The sequence below is a fragment of the Corythoichthys intestinalis genome, chromosome 6, assembly GCF_030265065.1.
Source record: "Corythoichthys intestinalis isolate RoL2023-P3 chromosome 6, ASM3026506v1, whole genome shotgun sequence".
NCBI classification, from domain to species: domain Eukaryota; kingdom Metazoa; phylum Chordata; class Actinopteri; order Syngnathiformes; family Syngnathidae; genus Corythoichthys; species Corythoichthys intestinalis.
The window spans coordinates 45578232-45594742 of record NC_080400.1 but is presented as its reverse complement, the minus strand read 5'-3'; the positions used below and the strand labels follow the sequence as shown (position 1 = coordinate 45594742).

General features: G+C 39.7%; 1 protein-coding gene across 3 annotated transcripts in view; it reads right to left on the bottom strand.

The window, feature by feature from the left end:
• The window catches only part of pik3cb (phosphatidylinositol-4,5-bisphosphate 3-kinase, catalytic subunit beta), a 99449-nt gene that overhangs the window by 46225 nt on the left and 36713 nt on the right, over positions 1-16511 (bottom strand). For all 3 annotated transcript variants that reach the window (XM_057838441.1, XM_057838443.1, XM_057838442.1), the window contains one exon: positions 10101-10296. In XM_057838441.1, the coding sequence (XP_057694424.1) occupies positions 10101-10259 (159 nt within the window). In that variant the 5' untranslated portion in view covers positions 10260-10296. The remainder of the gene's footprint in view (positions 1-10100; positions 10297-16511) is intronic.

Genomic DNA, 16511 nt, shown 5'->3' with positions numbered 1-16511 from the left:
TGGGGGTGCAACCATGAAATAATTTTATCTGTCACGTTTGCTCGTCAAAGTTTCTAACGTCTGATTGGTTGCTCTTCAAAGTAAGTCTTAACTAGTCGATCTCAGATAATAGATTAACGCCTGAGGCATTGGCTAATTTTTATGTACACACGATACATAAAGTGGCAGTGTAGATCCGTATAATCTGAAAAATAATTGCTCCCTCAAAATCACAAAGACGATGAAGATTAGTAGCGTCACTAGCGTGGTCAGTGTAGCGGTAGTAGGCTTTGACGCATTTCGTGTGTTGTCCAAGCAAAACATACATATGTCCAAAATGTGCCCAGAGCTGCCCAGAGAAGCAGCAAATTTAATCGAGGACACTCTGAGGAGAACTCCACCAGCAGCCCATGGTGGAGTCCAGTTTGTGGCTTCTACATCGCGCGGGCCAGCGCCTTTAAATGGGCTGATGTCTGCATACGGGAAACTCTAGTATAACTCAGAAGTGGAACAGTCCTTGGATATTTACCAGATTTTATTATTATTATTTTATTTTATTTTTTTATCAAGTTTTGAAATAAGGCTAAATGACAGAAATAACTAGCAGTTTTCTAAGTATTTTTACTCTGAACTCCGACATCATTTTTACATGATAATGATTTAGTTTGGGTCTAGGGGTGCTCCAGTCTCTCTAAAGTGGACCCGTTATCGAATAGGTCACCGTTTTTTTCCCCATATATTTAATAAAAGGACTTGCGCTCTGGAGCCACGTCATTGCATTCTGAAGCCAGCGCATTGCATTACCGTAATGCAAACAATAATCCAAATGAGGGGCGGCCGGTTTGACTTCGTTTTTACGAGTGGAGGCTGGCTTGAGCGCAGTTCTAAACTATAGTAAACTCTTCGATCAACATCTTGATCTGACAGAGCCGAGATGATGCCAATAACGTTAATTAATTGCTCTGTTTTGTAGGACACGTACTCAGGGTCCAAATGTCCTGCTTCAATTTGTTCTGAGAAATCTAACATGTCCCAAGAGAGCTCATGCAAAATCTCAGGTAATGCCGCCATGTTGGGAAGAAATAGGACGAAGCAATCGCTTATTACTCGATCAACTCAAACCCTGCCTAGTTCACGCCCGCCCACCGAGTTTGATGAGCCAATGACAGATAAAATTATTTCAAGCGGCCACACGGGGAACAAGAGTGCAAGAATGAAATAAATAAAAAGTGAAATAAATAAATGTTGAAATAAATAAATAAATGATGAAATAAATACATAAAAATTGAAATAAATAAAAATTAAAATAAATGAATAAAAATTTAAATAAATAAATATAAAATTAAATAAATAAAAATTGAAATAAAAGAATAAAAATTGAAATAAATAAAAATCGAAATTTTGAAATAAATAAATAAAAATTCAAATAAATAAATATGAATCGAAATAAATAAATAAAAATTCAATTAAATAATTAAAAATTGAAATAAATATAAATCGAAATAAATAAAAATTGAAATAAAGAAATAAAAATTGAAATAAATAAATACAAATTGAAATAAATAAATAAAAATTGAAATAAATATTGAAATAAATAATTAAATATTGAAATAAAAGCATTTTAATGACACTTTTAATTATTTATTTAATTGTGTATTTATTTATTGAATTTTTGCACTCCTGGTCCTCCATAGATTGCCACAAAGACCCATAAAAAACTCACTATATGAGCAATGAAGGTGAGCTAATCCTGTGACCAAAATAAATATGCCGATTTGATGGGTGTATGTTTCACAACAGTCAAAGTGGATTCTTCTGAATGAGTGTTACATGTCCATATGTTGGCAAAAATGATTATCCAAAGATGAAAATGTTGAAAAATAATAGGGACCTTAAAAAGAGTATCAACATCATACCTTCAACTACTTCAACATGTTCCTACACTGGCAAGAAAAAGTACAATTTTGGAAATGAACTCAAGGCAATGGGCTGTGACTGTAAAATGGTTTTTAGATGACATAACTACAGCTTGTCCTTTTAGCTGTTTGTTTTGTAACTGATATGGCCACCAAAGTAAAGAGACTCTTTTAGCCTCTGGTTAAAGGAATACCCATTCCGAAAATCTCCCGTGTCCATTTTTTTATTTTTAGAAAACTCTCAGGGTCAATCCTAACTCTTCCCGGTTTTCTCCCGTTCGTCATGTGATGATGGATTGATGATTTGTTTTGGATGCTCTTTCACGGATAACAAGCATGCCACATTGATATTTTATGAATATGTAGTAAATCAGGTGTATACCTATAAAATTTAGTTTAAATTTTAGTTTTAATGACTTAAACAACAAATGTTGGATCAAAATACATTCATTCATTATCCATACTGCTTAGGCTCACAAAGGTTGCAGCGGTGGTGGAGCGCAAGGGCCCGTTTACATGGACGCATTTCGACGGCAAATCCGCAAAGATTGTGTTGTGAATTGACTGGCGAAGGGGAATCCGGAGTGCAAAAAAACACAAGCTTGCTATAGTGGGCTCCAAAGTCAAGGAATTCGATTGTGGGGTTTGCTCTGTAGCCCTATAAACAGAAACCACAGCAAACCTATCTTGCTACGATGATTTCACCACCCACCGCATGTCATTTTGGGCATGTGCAGTCACTGCTAATGGCGGCCCCCTCGTCTTGCATGTCCTGGTTACCTTGTTTTGTATTGTAGAACAAAAGTTACAGGCCATCAGTTGGGAAGCACTGAATACATGTGAAAAATACTACAACGTTTAGGGCGGAAACTTTTGTAGTTTTGATCATGTGACCCACACGTCCATTTGGACACATGACTGCCGTCGACGGGCACATCAGCTCTGCTTCAGTGTTGCCAACTTGGTGACTTTTTTGCTAAATCTGGCGACTTTCCAAAGCCTATTCGTGACTTTGTCAAAAGTGACTAGCGACAAATCCTGCAACTTTTTCTGATGTTTTTTTTTTTTTTAAACTCGATTTTTGCTTGTCCCACGATGTTATTCCTCTCTCCTACAGTGTCCATTACAATCACATGCAAATGGCCAATTAGGCAAATTAAGTGATGATGCCATCTAACAACTTCTAGCGACTTTTAGGACAGCCAATAGCTACTTTCCTTACTGGGGAGTTGGCAACACTGCTCTGCTCTCCAGGCTCTGTTCTCGGCCATGGTGGCCAACGCTCGATGTTTGCTGAGCCATGTTGTTCCGTTGTAGCGTCAGCTCCACCTTATGGAAGTTCCCTTCTCCTTGCCCCGTTTGTGCTTCACGTTTCTTTGAACTGTTTTCCAGATAAAATGTCCACCTTTGAAAGCCAACGGTGGGCGGGGAGAATAGTTTTGAATGTCTACATAAATTAAATGCTACATTTCATTGGTGATTTTGTTTCGATACGATTTGTGGTAATGTCTTTTATTCTCTTTTTATACACATACACACTCTTAAATGCCATGTTAACACATTGCACTTTATTTAAAACTCATTCAAGAATAAACAACAACTCAAGTGTCCTTCATGGATATTTCAGTTTGATTATCATGGCTCCCAGGCGATGTTTAATTGATATCTCAATGTTTTGTTGTCTTGTCTAACGTGAAATAGTAATTCTGATTTTCCGTCCATCTATACAGAAAAGTGCCAGGCTGCCACTACCATTTCGCCACTAGAAGTATTGACGAACAATGCAGGTTGTCTGCACTCGTGAACTGAACTGAGGAGGATGTTGTCAAGAGTGTGTGCATTGGCTATCGTGGTGTAAAACTGCATTGCCCCCTAATGCATGGCATTATTGCCACTTCTTTTTCAGGTAGACTTGCATTGTGGTTCAAATAGAGATTGAAATCAAGCACTGCTCGGGTAAACGCTAATCTGTAATGGAGCGTTTTATGTTAATTTGGTAGCATCTCTGTGTAAACAGTCCCTATCCCAATTAACTTTGGGCAGGAAGTGGAGAGACAACCATTCACATCTGGACCATGGACAGTCTGGACTATTCAATCAACCTAGCGTGCATGTTTTGGGGAGGTGGACGAAAATCGGAAACTCATGCAGGCACAGGGAGAACATGCAGACTGCACACAGGAAGGCCAGAGCTCAGGATTGAATCCTTGATCTCAGAACTGTGAGGCGCCATGCTAACCAGTGAGCCATCGTGCTAACAATAAAAATTGTAATAAATCAGTAATCGATTCGAGCTGTAGAATACATTGCACAGTCGTACCGTGAGCCCAATCTGAACTTTTGTAAGTGCCTAAATAGTCTTATCCATTGTGTATTAGCATTTAGCCATTTTTTTTTTTGTCAAGAACAAAGCAACAGTGAGGTGTGTCTTGCATTTTAATATGCAGTGATTGTAATTCTTTGATGCTGCTGCAACAAGTAAGCATTTCATTAAAGATATCTAATATGTTTTGATGTGATCTTAATGATATTTGTTTACATTAAAAAAATAGGAGCACTCAGCGCAGATTTCCACCAAAGCTGCCTAATTCAAAGCATCACCATATTTGGTAGAATGGGCACTCCCTTTAAAGAGCAAATACTGTATGTTGCATTCCGAAAATCACATAATTTTGTTTTTCTATTAATAAATGTTGTAAGTAGAAGTATCCTGTCACCTTCCGTTAAATATTTTCAACACATACTAAAGAAAAGCTAATTTTACTTGCCCACGCCGCAGGGTTCTGAAGACACTCAGGTAATTCAACAAGTGTGGCTAAACATTTTTTGCTAGCAGGTGTTACGTAACGGGACGGGAGCATTTACAGAACATACAACCAACATGGAGAGCGATTTGTCAGAAAACTCGTTTTTCTTAAGCGATTCAGACATTGAATCAAATGAAAATGTTTTCGTTACGTGGAAGACGGTTTTGAGGACGATTTATGTGCTGAACTCTTCCCAATATTATTGCACATTACATGTATGTGCTGGAGGCAGAACCTCCAGCAGGCGATGTGATCGTTGACTTTTAAATTGAACATATCGACGACAACATTCTGGAAAATTTGTTTTCTCCTAAATACTCTTATCCTGCCGAGACCGTACTCATTTGAGGACATTGAAAAATCAGCCTCATCGAGCGCCTCAAGCGAGCCTGTTCTCAAACTTTCTCTCTTCTAACACACCTGAATCAAATGGTCAGCTCATCTGCATGTTGGAGGAGAAAGACCTGGAAAACAGACTGGATTGAGGCTCATGGGGACCAGATTTGGCCACCCCAGGAAAAATGCATTGCAAAAAATAAAAACCATAAAAAAGCTTGGGTCTCAGGAGATTAATGTTCAAGCAATATTTAACATATGTAATGTTCAATATATAGTGCATTTCCGCACAATGAGGCTCACCTAAAAACCTTCAATTTTAATCCAATGCACCTTATATATGGATCAATATTGGCCCTATACATGAAAAAAGTTTTAAAGTAGGCCATTCATTCAGGGTGCGCCACATACTCCGATAGCACAATACAATAGGCACAATACTTTATCGCTGCTAATTCTACACTGATACCGTCATACTGTACTCACTTATGTTTGGTTATATATAACCTTTGAGACCTTAAACTGCTGCCTTTGAGTAAACATTTTGATATTTGCATTTTTATATTTTTCTCTTACATTTTATCTCTATCTTGTATACAGTATGTAAATAACGAGTTGCACATCCAATTTTTTTGTCAAGGCAATCACAAATAAAGACTATTCTATTCCATTATCGGGGAGAATGCAAACCATGAATCCATTGTGCTTCATGCCTTCCACAGAGTCTGGATGGAAGGGGAGTGTTTGCATAAAACCAAAAGGCCAAACATTTTCTGTGTTAATATAGACTACCGGTATATTTCACATAATATTGAAAGACTAAAAAAAAATAAAAAACACAAAATATACAGAAACATTCACAATAAACATAGACATTGTTACAAAACATACATATTAATATTTGAAAAACATACATGTTATTTACTAAACAGCACTGGTGTGGTTAGGCCTAAATGCCCCTAAAATTATTGGTGTTATTAAAAAAAAAAAAAAAAAAAAAAAGCTGACATATTCGCTATGAAGGTTTTAGACATTGCTCATCACTAAAAATCCAGTCCGCATTTTTCCTGTGATTTGCTCGTATTGGCACTGTGTGCGTGTGTTCCTCTGACGCCTACAGTCTCGAGTAGAGCGTGAACGTGAATAAATGGATGAAGGATGGACATAAGACGGATTTCAAGAAAGTGAGTATTTATCACTGCTGGGAGTAACAGTTAGTTAGTTCAAACCCCCAGCTATCAGCAGAAAGCCCCATGTAATTGATGAACCAAATTCTCCATGTTTGACATATAAAAACCTGGCTTCCACACTACAGACAATCTCTGCGCACGTCTTATCTTCTTTGTTTTGCCGTCAAAAGTTACATCCCTGCGCTAAAATAATGTTGCTACTGCTAGCTAGTTAGTCTGAAATGCATTGTGAAGGTCCAGGTTGTTCACAGTTCAGGCCAAAAGTTTGGACATACCTCATTCAATGCGACACAAATAAAGGTCCAACCCCAAATGGTGAGAATGCGCACAAAAAAAAAAAAAAATTAAAAAAAAAAAAAAAAAAAAAAGTAATCAGAGCAAAGGGTGGCTATTTGAAGATACTAGAATATTATAGGTTTTTTTTAGTTATTTTGCCTTTTTATGGTAAGTACAAAATTCCACACATGTTCATTCACAGAGCTGGGTAGTAATGCGTTACATGTAATCCTTTACTACATTTACTTGAGTAACATTTTGAGAAAAATAAGAGACCTTTTACTAAGCTATACATTTAACTTTTACTTGAGTAGATTTTTGAAGAAAAACGCTACTCTTACTCCGCTACTTTGGGCTCGTAACATTTTTCCTCTTTATTCTACATATTAGATTTATTATTATTTTTTGCCAGTGATGCCAAGTAGCTGTAGCAGCTGTAGTAGTAGGAAGTAGCTCTAACGATTTCACCATTGAGACGTCGCAACAATAATCACATGACTCCATTATACTTGCCTGGTACACCAGACTCACCGCTGTTCCAGCTATTGAGTCTAGCCACCATTCACGCGGATACAATTTCCAGGGCGAAGCAAGCCACAGCAAACAGACAGCGGAGTGGACCAATCAGCGACGGGCAGACGTGACGTTAGTAAAATGACGAGGGAAGGACGAGGGACTTGCGCGCGGAAGTAAACATACGAAGAGAGCGGAGTTTATTCAACATGGCTAGCACGAGACAGACTGTTGTCAATGACTCGTGTCGATGTGTTTTTGGTAATTTAAAACTGATTTTACCGTGGATTGGAACATATTCTCGGCTCTCCCGTTCACCATCTGTGTTGTGGAGATGACTTTCGACGCGCAAGAGTGACGTTGCTTGTTAAGAAAACGTCACGCAAATAAACTAATCTGATTTCTCGATTGATTTTGTACCTGCTCGAGAGGCCGTTAATGGGCTGGTTCACGGACTATACTCTCAGTGTTTGAAAAATACAAGGAGAATAGTCTGGCAGAGCCAGGCAACCATTATACCAATCAGACGCAAGCTTGGTGTTCTATCTTCACGCCAACCTGTTCAATCATGTGGTGCCTTTAAAGCACCGTAAAAAATGAAGTATTTTATATAGAGTGCTACCCTCAACATGACTCGAAAGTGCAGATTTCAACCTCGCTCCTAGTTTTTATTTGGCCCCGATTGACCCTGGAAATACGGAGATATGATCTTTTTAATTCCAAAATAGTAATTATGAAGGAACTCTTCACTTTTCAAACGAAACCGTTTTCTCCACCTGAGGGAACTCATGCTCTTGAATAATCTCTCTGAATAATGGCTCATTTATGTATTTTTTTTCCTTATTGGAATTCAATGATAAAAATTGTCTCGCCCACCCGGACGGTATGGTCTCTCCTCTCAAGCTTGGGTCCTCTACCAGAGGCCTGGGAGCTTGAGGGTTCTGCGCAGGATCTTCGCTGTCCCTAGGATTGCGCTCATCTGAACGGAGATGTCGGACGTTGTTCCTGGTATCTGTTGGAGCCATGCACCCAGCTTGGGGGTTACTGCTCCTAGTGTCCTGATCACTACTGGCACCACTGCTGCCCTCACTCCCCACATTTTCTCCAATTCTTCCTTTAACCCTTGATATTTCTCCAGCTTTTCGTGTTCTTTTTTCCCGATGTTGCTATCGCTTGGGATTGCTACATCTATCACTAATGCTGTCTTCTGATGTTTATCCACCACCACTATGTCAGGCTGGTTGGCCATCACCATTTTGTCTGTCTGGATCTGGAAGTCCCACAGGATCTTGGCTCGGTTTGTCTCGACCACCTTTGGAGGTGTCGCCCACCTTGACTCTGGGGTCTCCAGTCCGTACTCGGCACAGATGTTCCTGTACACTATGCCTGCTACCTGGTTATGTCGTTCCATGTATGCCTTGCCTGCCAGCATCTTACACCCTGTTGTGATGTGCTGGACTGTCTCAGGGGCCTCTTTGCATAGACTGCACCTAGGGTCCTGTCTGGTGTGATAGACCCCGGCCTCTATTGATCTTGTGTTTAGGGCCTGTTCTTGTGCTGCCATGATCAGTGCCTCCGTGCTGTCTTTCAGTCCGGCCTTTTCCAGCCACTGATATGTTTTTCCCATGTCAGCTACCCCCTCAATTTGTCGGTGGTACATACCATGCAGGGGATTGTTCTTCCATGATATCTCCTCAGGATCCTCCTCCTTACTGGGCTTCTGTTGCCTGAGGCATTCACTGTTCAGGTCAGCACTCGGGGCCATTTTCATGATGTACTCTTGGAGGGATTTAGTTTCCTCCTGGATAGTGGCTCTGATGCTCACTAGCCCTTGTGACTTCCGGCCCGATCCTAGCTACCGGTAGTAGTATTGACGCAGGAGGGCCGCGTCTCGCGTCAAATAATAAACTCTGCAGTTCTTTTCGCGTGAGTCTCGTTGAGCCGCTTCTATGACGCATCTAACACGCGGTCGCACTGTGACTGGTGTGCATTGCTGATAGACTCTAACGCCCGCGTTTCACTGCGTTTCGCGGCGGCCACGTTGTCACGCCGTTGACGTTTCTGGGTTATACTGTCCTACCGTGTTGGTCTTTATTATAGTAGAGAAGACGGAATAAATATAATCTACACAAAGAAACTGTAACCCGATCGACTCACAGCCTCAAAAAGTAAGGGTTATATTACGTCAGAAACTCGTTCGGTACGTGTCCGTTCTGAACCGAACTGAGCACCACGTACCAAAACGGTTCAATACTATTACGTGTACTGTTACACCCTTAAAAAATCCTAATCTGACTGCGGTGATTTTTGAGCTCATTACCCAAATATGTAATCTCTTTTTCCGTTTCATATTACAAATATATCCTGACAGATTGATATTAATCAATTTCATTGTTCTTGTGTTATCACAAAATTCCTTTTCTGATTTCTGTGACCCTTGACCTCATTTCACCAAAATGTACTCACCTTTTGTCTTTCAAAAATATTCAGCAAATTTGATAGTCAATCTCTTTGTCCTTGGGTTATCATTAAATTCATTTTCTGACCTATGACCTTATTATACCAAAATTTAATCACTTCTCCCATTTCATATATAAATATATTCTGCAAGTTTGATAATCCCTTTATTCGTTCTCGGGTTATTGTGAATTTCCTTTTCTGACCTCGTTCTCCCAAACTGTAATCATCTCTTTTGTTTCATATTACAACATATCCTGCAAGTTTGAGAATTATCCCTTTATATGTTCTTGAGTTATCTGGAACAAACAAAGAGAGACATATGGAAGCATATGCATATCCTCCTTCCATAGGTTTTACCTAGTAAAAAGCTAAATTTAGACATTATTGAGCAAAGAGGTTTTATGATTCTGCGAGTGAAATACAGCCAGGACATTATTGCCGTTGTCCTGAGGATGGAAGAAATGCTTTAAAAAAATGGAATATTGGCTATTGTTCTGAAACACTGTGCCGATGTATAAATGTTCTGAGAAGCAAATTCATTTTTAGAATAGAACAAGGAAAAATTACTCCATAAACCTCCAAGGCTGGTTTAACAATGCCAATAACAAACAAGCTCTACTTACCAATTTGATGTGTTGAAAGGTAGCCTCGCGAGGAACGTCCATTTGAATGTAGATACCAGTAGGAAGCAGAAAGTCCACAGTGACTTGGTCCGGGGCATGACCAGCCAAGGGCGAGTGGTCTGCCCATATGTCCAGGAGGTCTGTCATGGCTGGAGGCATGGCAAGGGGCACCACACACCACCTCAACCATAAGGACCTGCAGATTTACCAAAGAAAGATTACAAAACTTCTTTTTATTGTATTTAAAAGTCTTTATTGTGAGGTGTGCAAATAGAGGAAACATATTCCTTTTAGACACAAATAAAAACTGATGTTATAATGATATGTTCATAATTATGAGCAGACACCTAAATCAAGTATTTCAGGAGTAAAAGTACAAATAAGCCACATTCTAGAATCATTCTATGATAGACAATCATCAAAGGTTCACCAAAATAAAGAGAAGACATGTTTAATATTATATTAAAAAAATCCTCACATAGCTATTTCTGAGCAACAGATAGCTAGGGAGAATTCCTTTCATTCTTTTAACAACAACATTTATTCGATGTTCCAGCGTCCCTGCGGAAGCTGGTGGATTTATCATGGGGATATGGCCAGTGCTCAGAGGAATGTCCACTAAGCAAACATACCAGGTCACCCTGCCCTTCCCTCATCGGACACAGGTCCTGAATCCCCATTCAGACACACAGGCAAAAACCACATAAACACATACAAAACAAAATCACGGCTAGATAAGTCCTTATCACACTGTATTCTAAATATTTGCAACATGCAGATATGACAGAGCCACGTGTCGCAGTCACACAAGAGTAATAACAATTATCGGAGAAAAGACAATACTAAGAATAGCAATTGTCACTTGACATTCAGATTATAAGTTAAAAATAAAATAAACAAATAAATAAATAAATAAATAAATAAGAAAAATAAAAATCGAATGCAAATGTGTGAACTGTTGTAAAATCCAAGGAGTTCATAAAAAGGAAATTGTGGCGCCTTCAATATTTGCCTTCTCAAATATACCACTTCCACCCGCATATTTCTTCATTAGCTTATCCTCAGATGATCCTGTACATTAAGTTCTCCACTTGGCCACATAGGTCCATTTCGGCTCAATCATCCCAGTGGAAATGACAGGCCTGATTACCTCTAATGTTCTTTCCCCTCCAAGCTAAGTGCTTGAGCTACCAGCAGATGAGCTGCTGTTTTGCCAAGTATCTGATGGTATTGAAATAGCTGCAGCCACTTACACCATCGTCTGCACAAATGTAAAGTTTGTTTGTATCTTGTTCTATGCAAAGTAAACTTATGTTAGGGTGTGAAGGCACCAGAATAACTGGTTCGTCCTGGGAGCCTCTAAAGCTGAAATGTTAAGATACAGTAGAAAATTTAGGGGCGCACAAAGCAAAACAACACGCCGAGTTATTTACTGTACATCTCAACTCAATTTCACGATACAACTAGTGATGCACGATAATGCATTTTTCAGCCGATACCGATAACCGATAATTTCCTCCTCGTTCCAACCGATAACCGATAATGTCAAGCCGATAATTTCATTAAAGATTTATGTAAAATTTTAAAGTATACACAAGAGAAAATATTGCTGTGCAAAAATAATATTGCTCTTTTTTTTTTTCAACATCAAATGTGAACAAGTAGTAGTAGTAGTAAATTCCAACATCTAAATAAAGACAGATTGTCTGACATTGTGTAATGGTAAACTTTTGGCAACAATTACTTACAGAGTAAATACATAAGTTGCACAAAAATGGCTTTAAAAGTATGCCATTCCTAAAGTATAACATTACTACCCAGCAAAAACACAGCTCCTTAAGACTAGTTAAAGTCCCTTGTTTTCAGTGTAAATCTATTGGAAATAAGTTAAATTAACTGCCAGCACTTCAAGTGTATTTCACTCAGATTTCTTGAAGAAAAATGGTCAGCTGAAAATAAGATTAACAGCCTTATTTTAAGCAATAAATTATTATACATAATCCTAAAAAAAAAAAAAAAAAAAACTTGTCAGAAATTTTCTTTATTCAAGAATATGTATGGTTCAAAACATTATTTGAAAGCAATTTTTTCTTGATTTAGGTGAAAATGACCTTATTTTTTTAGATGTTTGGGCTTAATAAGAAAAAATTGCAATATTTAGTTCAAGTAAGTGGAATAATCTGGCGCATTCAACTAGTCTTCAACACTCAAACAAGATGGGGAAAATTATTTGACTAGATTTAAGAAGAATGATCTGATTAAGACGTCATAAATTTAAAGCGTACTGAATGCATTACTGACTGGATGACTTCTTTGTGTCGTTTGGTGCATGTTACAATTATCAACTAACCACTGTGCCGTCATGATAAACATGGTTTGTTGACATCAGCTGTGTAAATGTCCGTGGTAAAACTGATGTGATCGGCATGTCTTTCACGAAGAATCGTGGTCGTATAAACTGCATTATTTTTTCATCCAGGGATTTGGCTATCGGGTCATTTCGGGAATTTCCTCCCGCCTGTGCCCTTCAGTCCGCCCGGCTGCCAAATTAGCACCCGCGCCAGGCCTCTGTCTTGAACCGGAGTGGCGGCGGCAGCTAAGTTCGTACCGGATATCCACCCGCCCCGGCCGGCTCGCTGCGGCGCATTCGGTGCATGGCTCTGCTCTCATCCTCTACCCGCCTAGGGCGAGGCGGCGGCGGCGGCCTGCCGGACCGGCGGGCTCCGTCGGAAGACAGCTACTTGTCAACTATCGATCTCGTGAGGTGTTTAGCCATAGATGGGAGTTTACCACTCGCTTTGGGCTGCATTCCCAAACACCCCGACTCCGGGAGGACCGCAGCGTCTCTGTATCGTCACAAGCCCCGTAGCTTCCTTTATAGTTTATTTGTTAACAATAGCTTTAGCATTCGTGCTAGCAGCAGCCTCATATTCGTTCCAAAAATCAATGTGATGCAGTTTTAAATGGCTGCTGGGTTAGTGCTAGTGGTGTTCAATGAGGACACTTTCTTTAGGCCTTGAGGAACTGTTTTGTAGATGGCGAGAGCATCGTTTATTTCATTTCACACACGGGAAAAGCAAAGCACGCTAGTGAGAGCGCCTCAACAGTGTCAACACTGATGTGTAACACCGCCTCCTCTATGACGTCGTACTCCTAAACCCCTCCTCCCACAGGGGCTTCAGAGAGGGGAGGGGTTGAGCAGGCGGCAGTGAAGAAGTGGAGAAAACTGCTTGGCTGCGCACATTTGGAGGCTAAATCAAGTATATAATTATCGGATCGCATGATCGGTTGATTTTTTTATTATCTGTATTATCTGTGTGACGTCACAATTGCCATTATCGGCCGATAATTATCGGTAGCCGATATTATCGTGTATCTTTAGATACAACTGAAACCAGCTCAATTGTGTATTATCACTAACAACTTATTAAAAAAATTAAAAAAAAAAAAAAAAAAAAAAAGAGTAATACATTTTAAAAAGGTGCAAAATTACTAGCCCCACAAGTTTATAACAGGAAATAATAAAAGAGACGAAAGTGAGTCTGTAATGTTATAAGGAGCATGCACGATTATTCTGACAAAAAGAAACATAAAACCAAACGTGTATGACTGATGCATCCACAAACAAAATAAGACGAACAATATATGCATGTGTTTGTACAGTATCTGTCTAAGCTAGTTAATTATAGACTTGAAGAATGACGTTTTCACACTAGACAGCTTGCAGTGTCTGCTCATGCTGTGATGCCATGACACGTCCTACACTTCTCTGTCCCACACTCACATACACATGGTGCATGCACAGACCCTCCACACAAATGCAGGTGAGTGGGGTCATTGAGAACGTGGTGGAAGAAAGCCAGAGGTCTGTTGAAAGGTCAGGTTTCAGTGGGAAGATACAGGGAGAGCAAGAGCAAGTGCATTTGCAAGATTAATGCAGCAACAAAAGAGAGGAGCCTGAAGGGCTACAGACAACATTTGAATACTTAAAATGATCGTTTGCAACATCCCCTCCACAGATCCCCAGATACAAACGTATTGATAATGGCCTGTATTTGAAAGGGTAGAAATATGAAAGTTTTTTTTTTCCTTTTGTTGTCTTGTTCACCTAATGCAGATCTTGTTTTCATGAAGCTATCTCTAAAGTTTATAACTTTGTATTTCAGGTGTAGTTTATGAAGAGTATAGACAGGTTCAGTACTTTTCTGACCGTCCTGTGTAAACATTTATTATCTTCGAGCCATTATTCTTTGGGAAATACTAAGACTGCAACAACTACCATAATCGATTAATAAATTAGTTGCCAACTAAATTGATAATCGATTTTTGACCCACAACGGCTTGAGGACCAGTTTGGACACCCCTGGTCTTAAGTGTCCTTTTGTTTTGTGCTTTGAAGAAGAATATTAGCACTTAAGTTATTGTTAGATAGTAAAGTTATCTCATTTCCTTTTATGAAGAAACCACAGACATACAGTGGGGCAAATACGTATTTAGTCAACCACTAATTGTGCAAGTTCTCCTACTTGAATATATTAGAGAGGCCTGTAATTGTCAACATGGGTAAACCTCAACCATGAGAAACAGAAAGTGAAAAAAAAAAAAAAAACAGAAAATCACATTGTTTGATTTTTAAAGAATTTATTTGCAAATCATGGTGGAAAATAAGTATTTGATCAATACCAAAAGTTCATCTCAATACATTGTTATCGCACCTTTTGTTGGCAATAACGGAGGCTAAACGTTTTCCGTAACTCTTCACAAGCTTTTCACACACTGTTGCTTGTAATGTGGCCCATTCCTCCATGCAGATCTCCTCTAGAGCAGTGATGTTTTGGGGCTGTCGTTTGGCAACACGGACTTTCAACTCCCTCCACAGATTTTCTATGGGGTTGAGATATGGAGACTGGCTAGGCCACTCCAGGACCTTAAAATGCTTCTTACAAAGCCATTCCTTTGTTGCCCTGGCTGTGTGTTTGGGATAATTGTCATGCTGAAAGACCCAGCCACGTCTCATCTTCAATGCCCTGGCTGATCGAAGGAGAATTTCACTCAAAATCTCTCGATACATGGCCTCCTTCATTCTTTCCTTTACACAGATCAGCCGTCCTGGTCCCTTTGCAGAAAAAACAGCCCCAAAGCACGATGTTTCCACCCCAATGCATCACAGTGGGTATGTCAATACGCAATATGCAATTTAGTATTCTTTTTCCTGCAAACACGAGAACCTGTGTTTCTACCCAAAAGTTCCATTTTGGTTTCATCTGACCATAACACATTCTCCCAGTCCTCTTCTAGATCATCCAAATGCTCTCTAGCGAACCGCAGACGGGCCTGGACATGTACTTTCTTCAGCAGGGGGACACGTCTGGCAGTGCAGGATTTGAGTCCCTGGCGGCGCATTGTGTTACTGATAGTAGCCTTTGTTACTGTGGTCCCGGCTCTCAGTAGGTCATTCACTAGGTCACCCCGTGTGGTTGTGGGATTTTTGCTCCCCGTTCTTGTTATCATTTTGACGCCACGAGGTGAGGAGAGAGTTGAAAGTCCATGTTGCCCAACAACAGCCCCAAAACATCACTGCTCTAGAGGAGATCTGCATGGAGGAATGAGCCAAAAAACCAGCAACAGTGTGTGAAAAGCTTAAGAGTTACAGAAAACGTTTGGCCTCCGTTATTGCCAACAATGGGTACATAACAAAGTACTGAGATAAACTTTTGGTATTGACCAAATACTTTTTTTCCATCATGATTTGCAAATAAATTCTTTAAAAATCAAACAATCTGATTTTCTGTTTTTTTTTTTTTTTTCGCATTCTGTTTCTCATGGTTGAGGTTTACCCATGTTGACAATTACAAGCCTATCTAATATTTACAAGTGGGAGAGCTTGCACAATTTGTGGTTGACTAAATACTTATTTGCCCCACTGTAAACCCATTCATGTAACTGATTAAAGGCCGAGTTATACTTCCGCGTCAGACCTGCGGCGTCAAGGAAGACCCGAGTTACAACCCTGTGCCGTAGCCTGACGCGCGCCTCTCGAATTTTCTAACCTTCGCGTCGCGTAGACGTGTATGACGTGGCGAAAACGGACTGTGATTGGTCCGCTCAGACTGTTGTTTCCGGTTTAGCGCAAAATCACCGCCATTGTAGAATAGAATCAAACATTTTCTACACGCAAAAATGGACAGAGCCGACAGGAGTATCATCGAAGAGCAAGTCTCGTCAAGACATTATTGTGATTGCCAAATGACAAGGTCGGTGATTGAAAAAAAAAAAAAAAAATATGGAAGAACCACCGAGACGTGTGTGTTCGGAATCAAGTGGCCACACGAAGCGGTGACCCAGTCGGCCAAAAACTGCCAACTTTTTATCACTTTATGTCGTATTTTTGGTTGGCGCACTTCATCATTT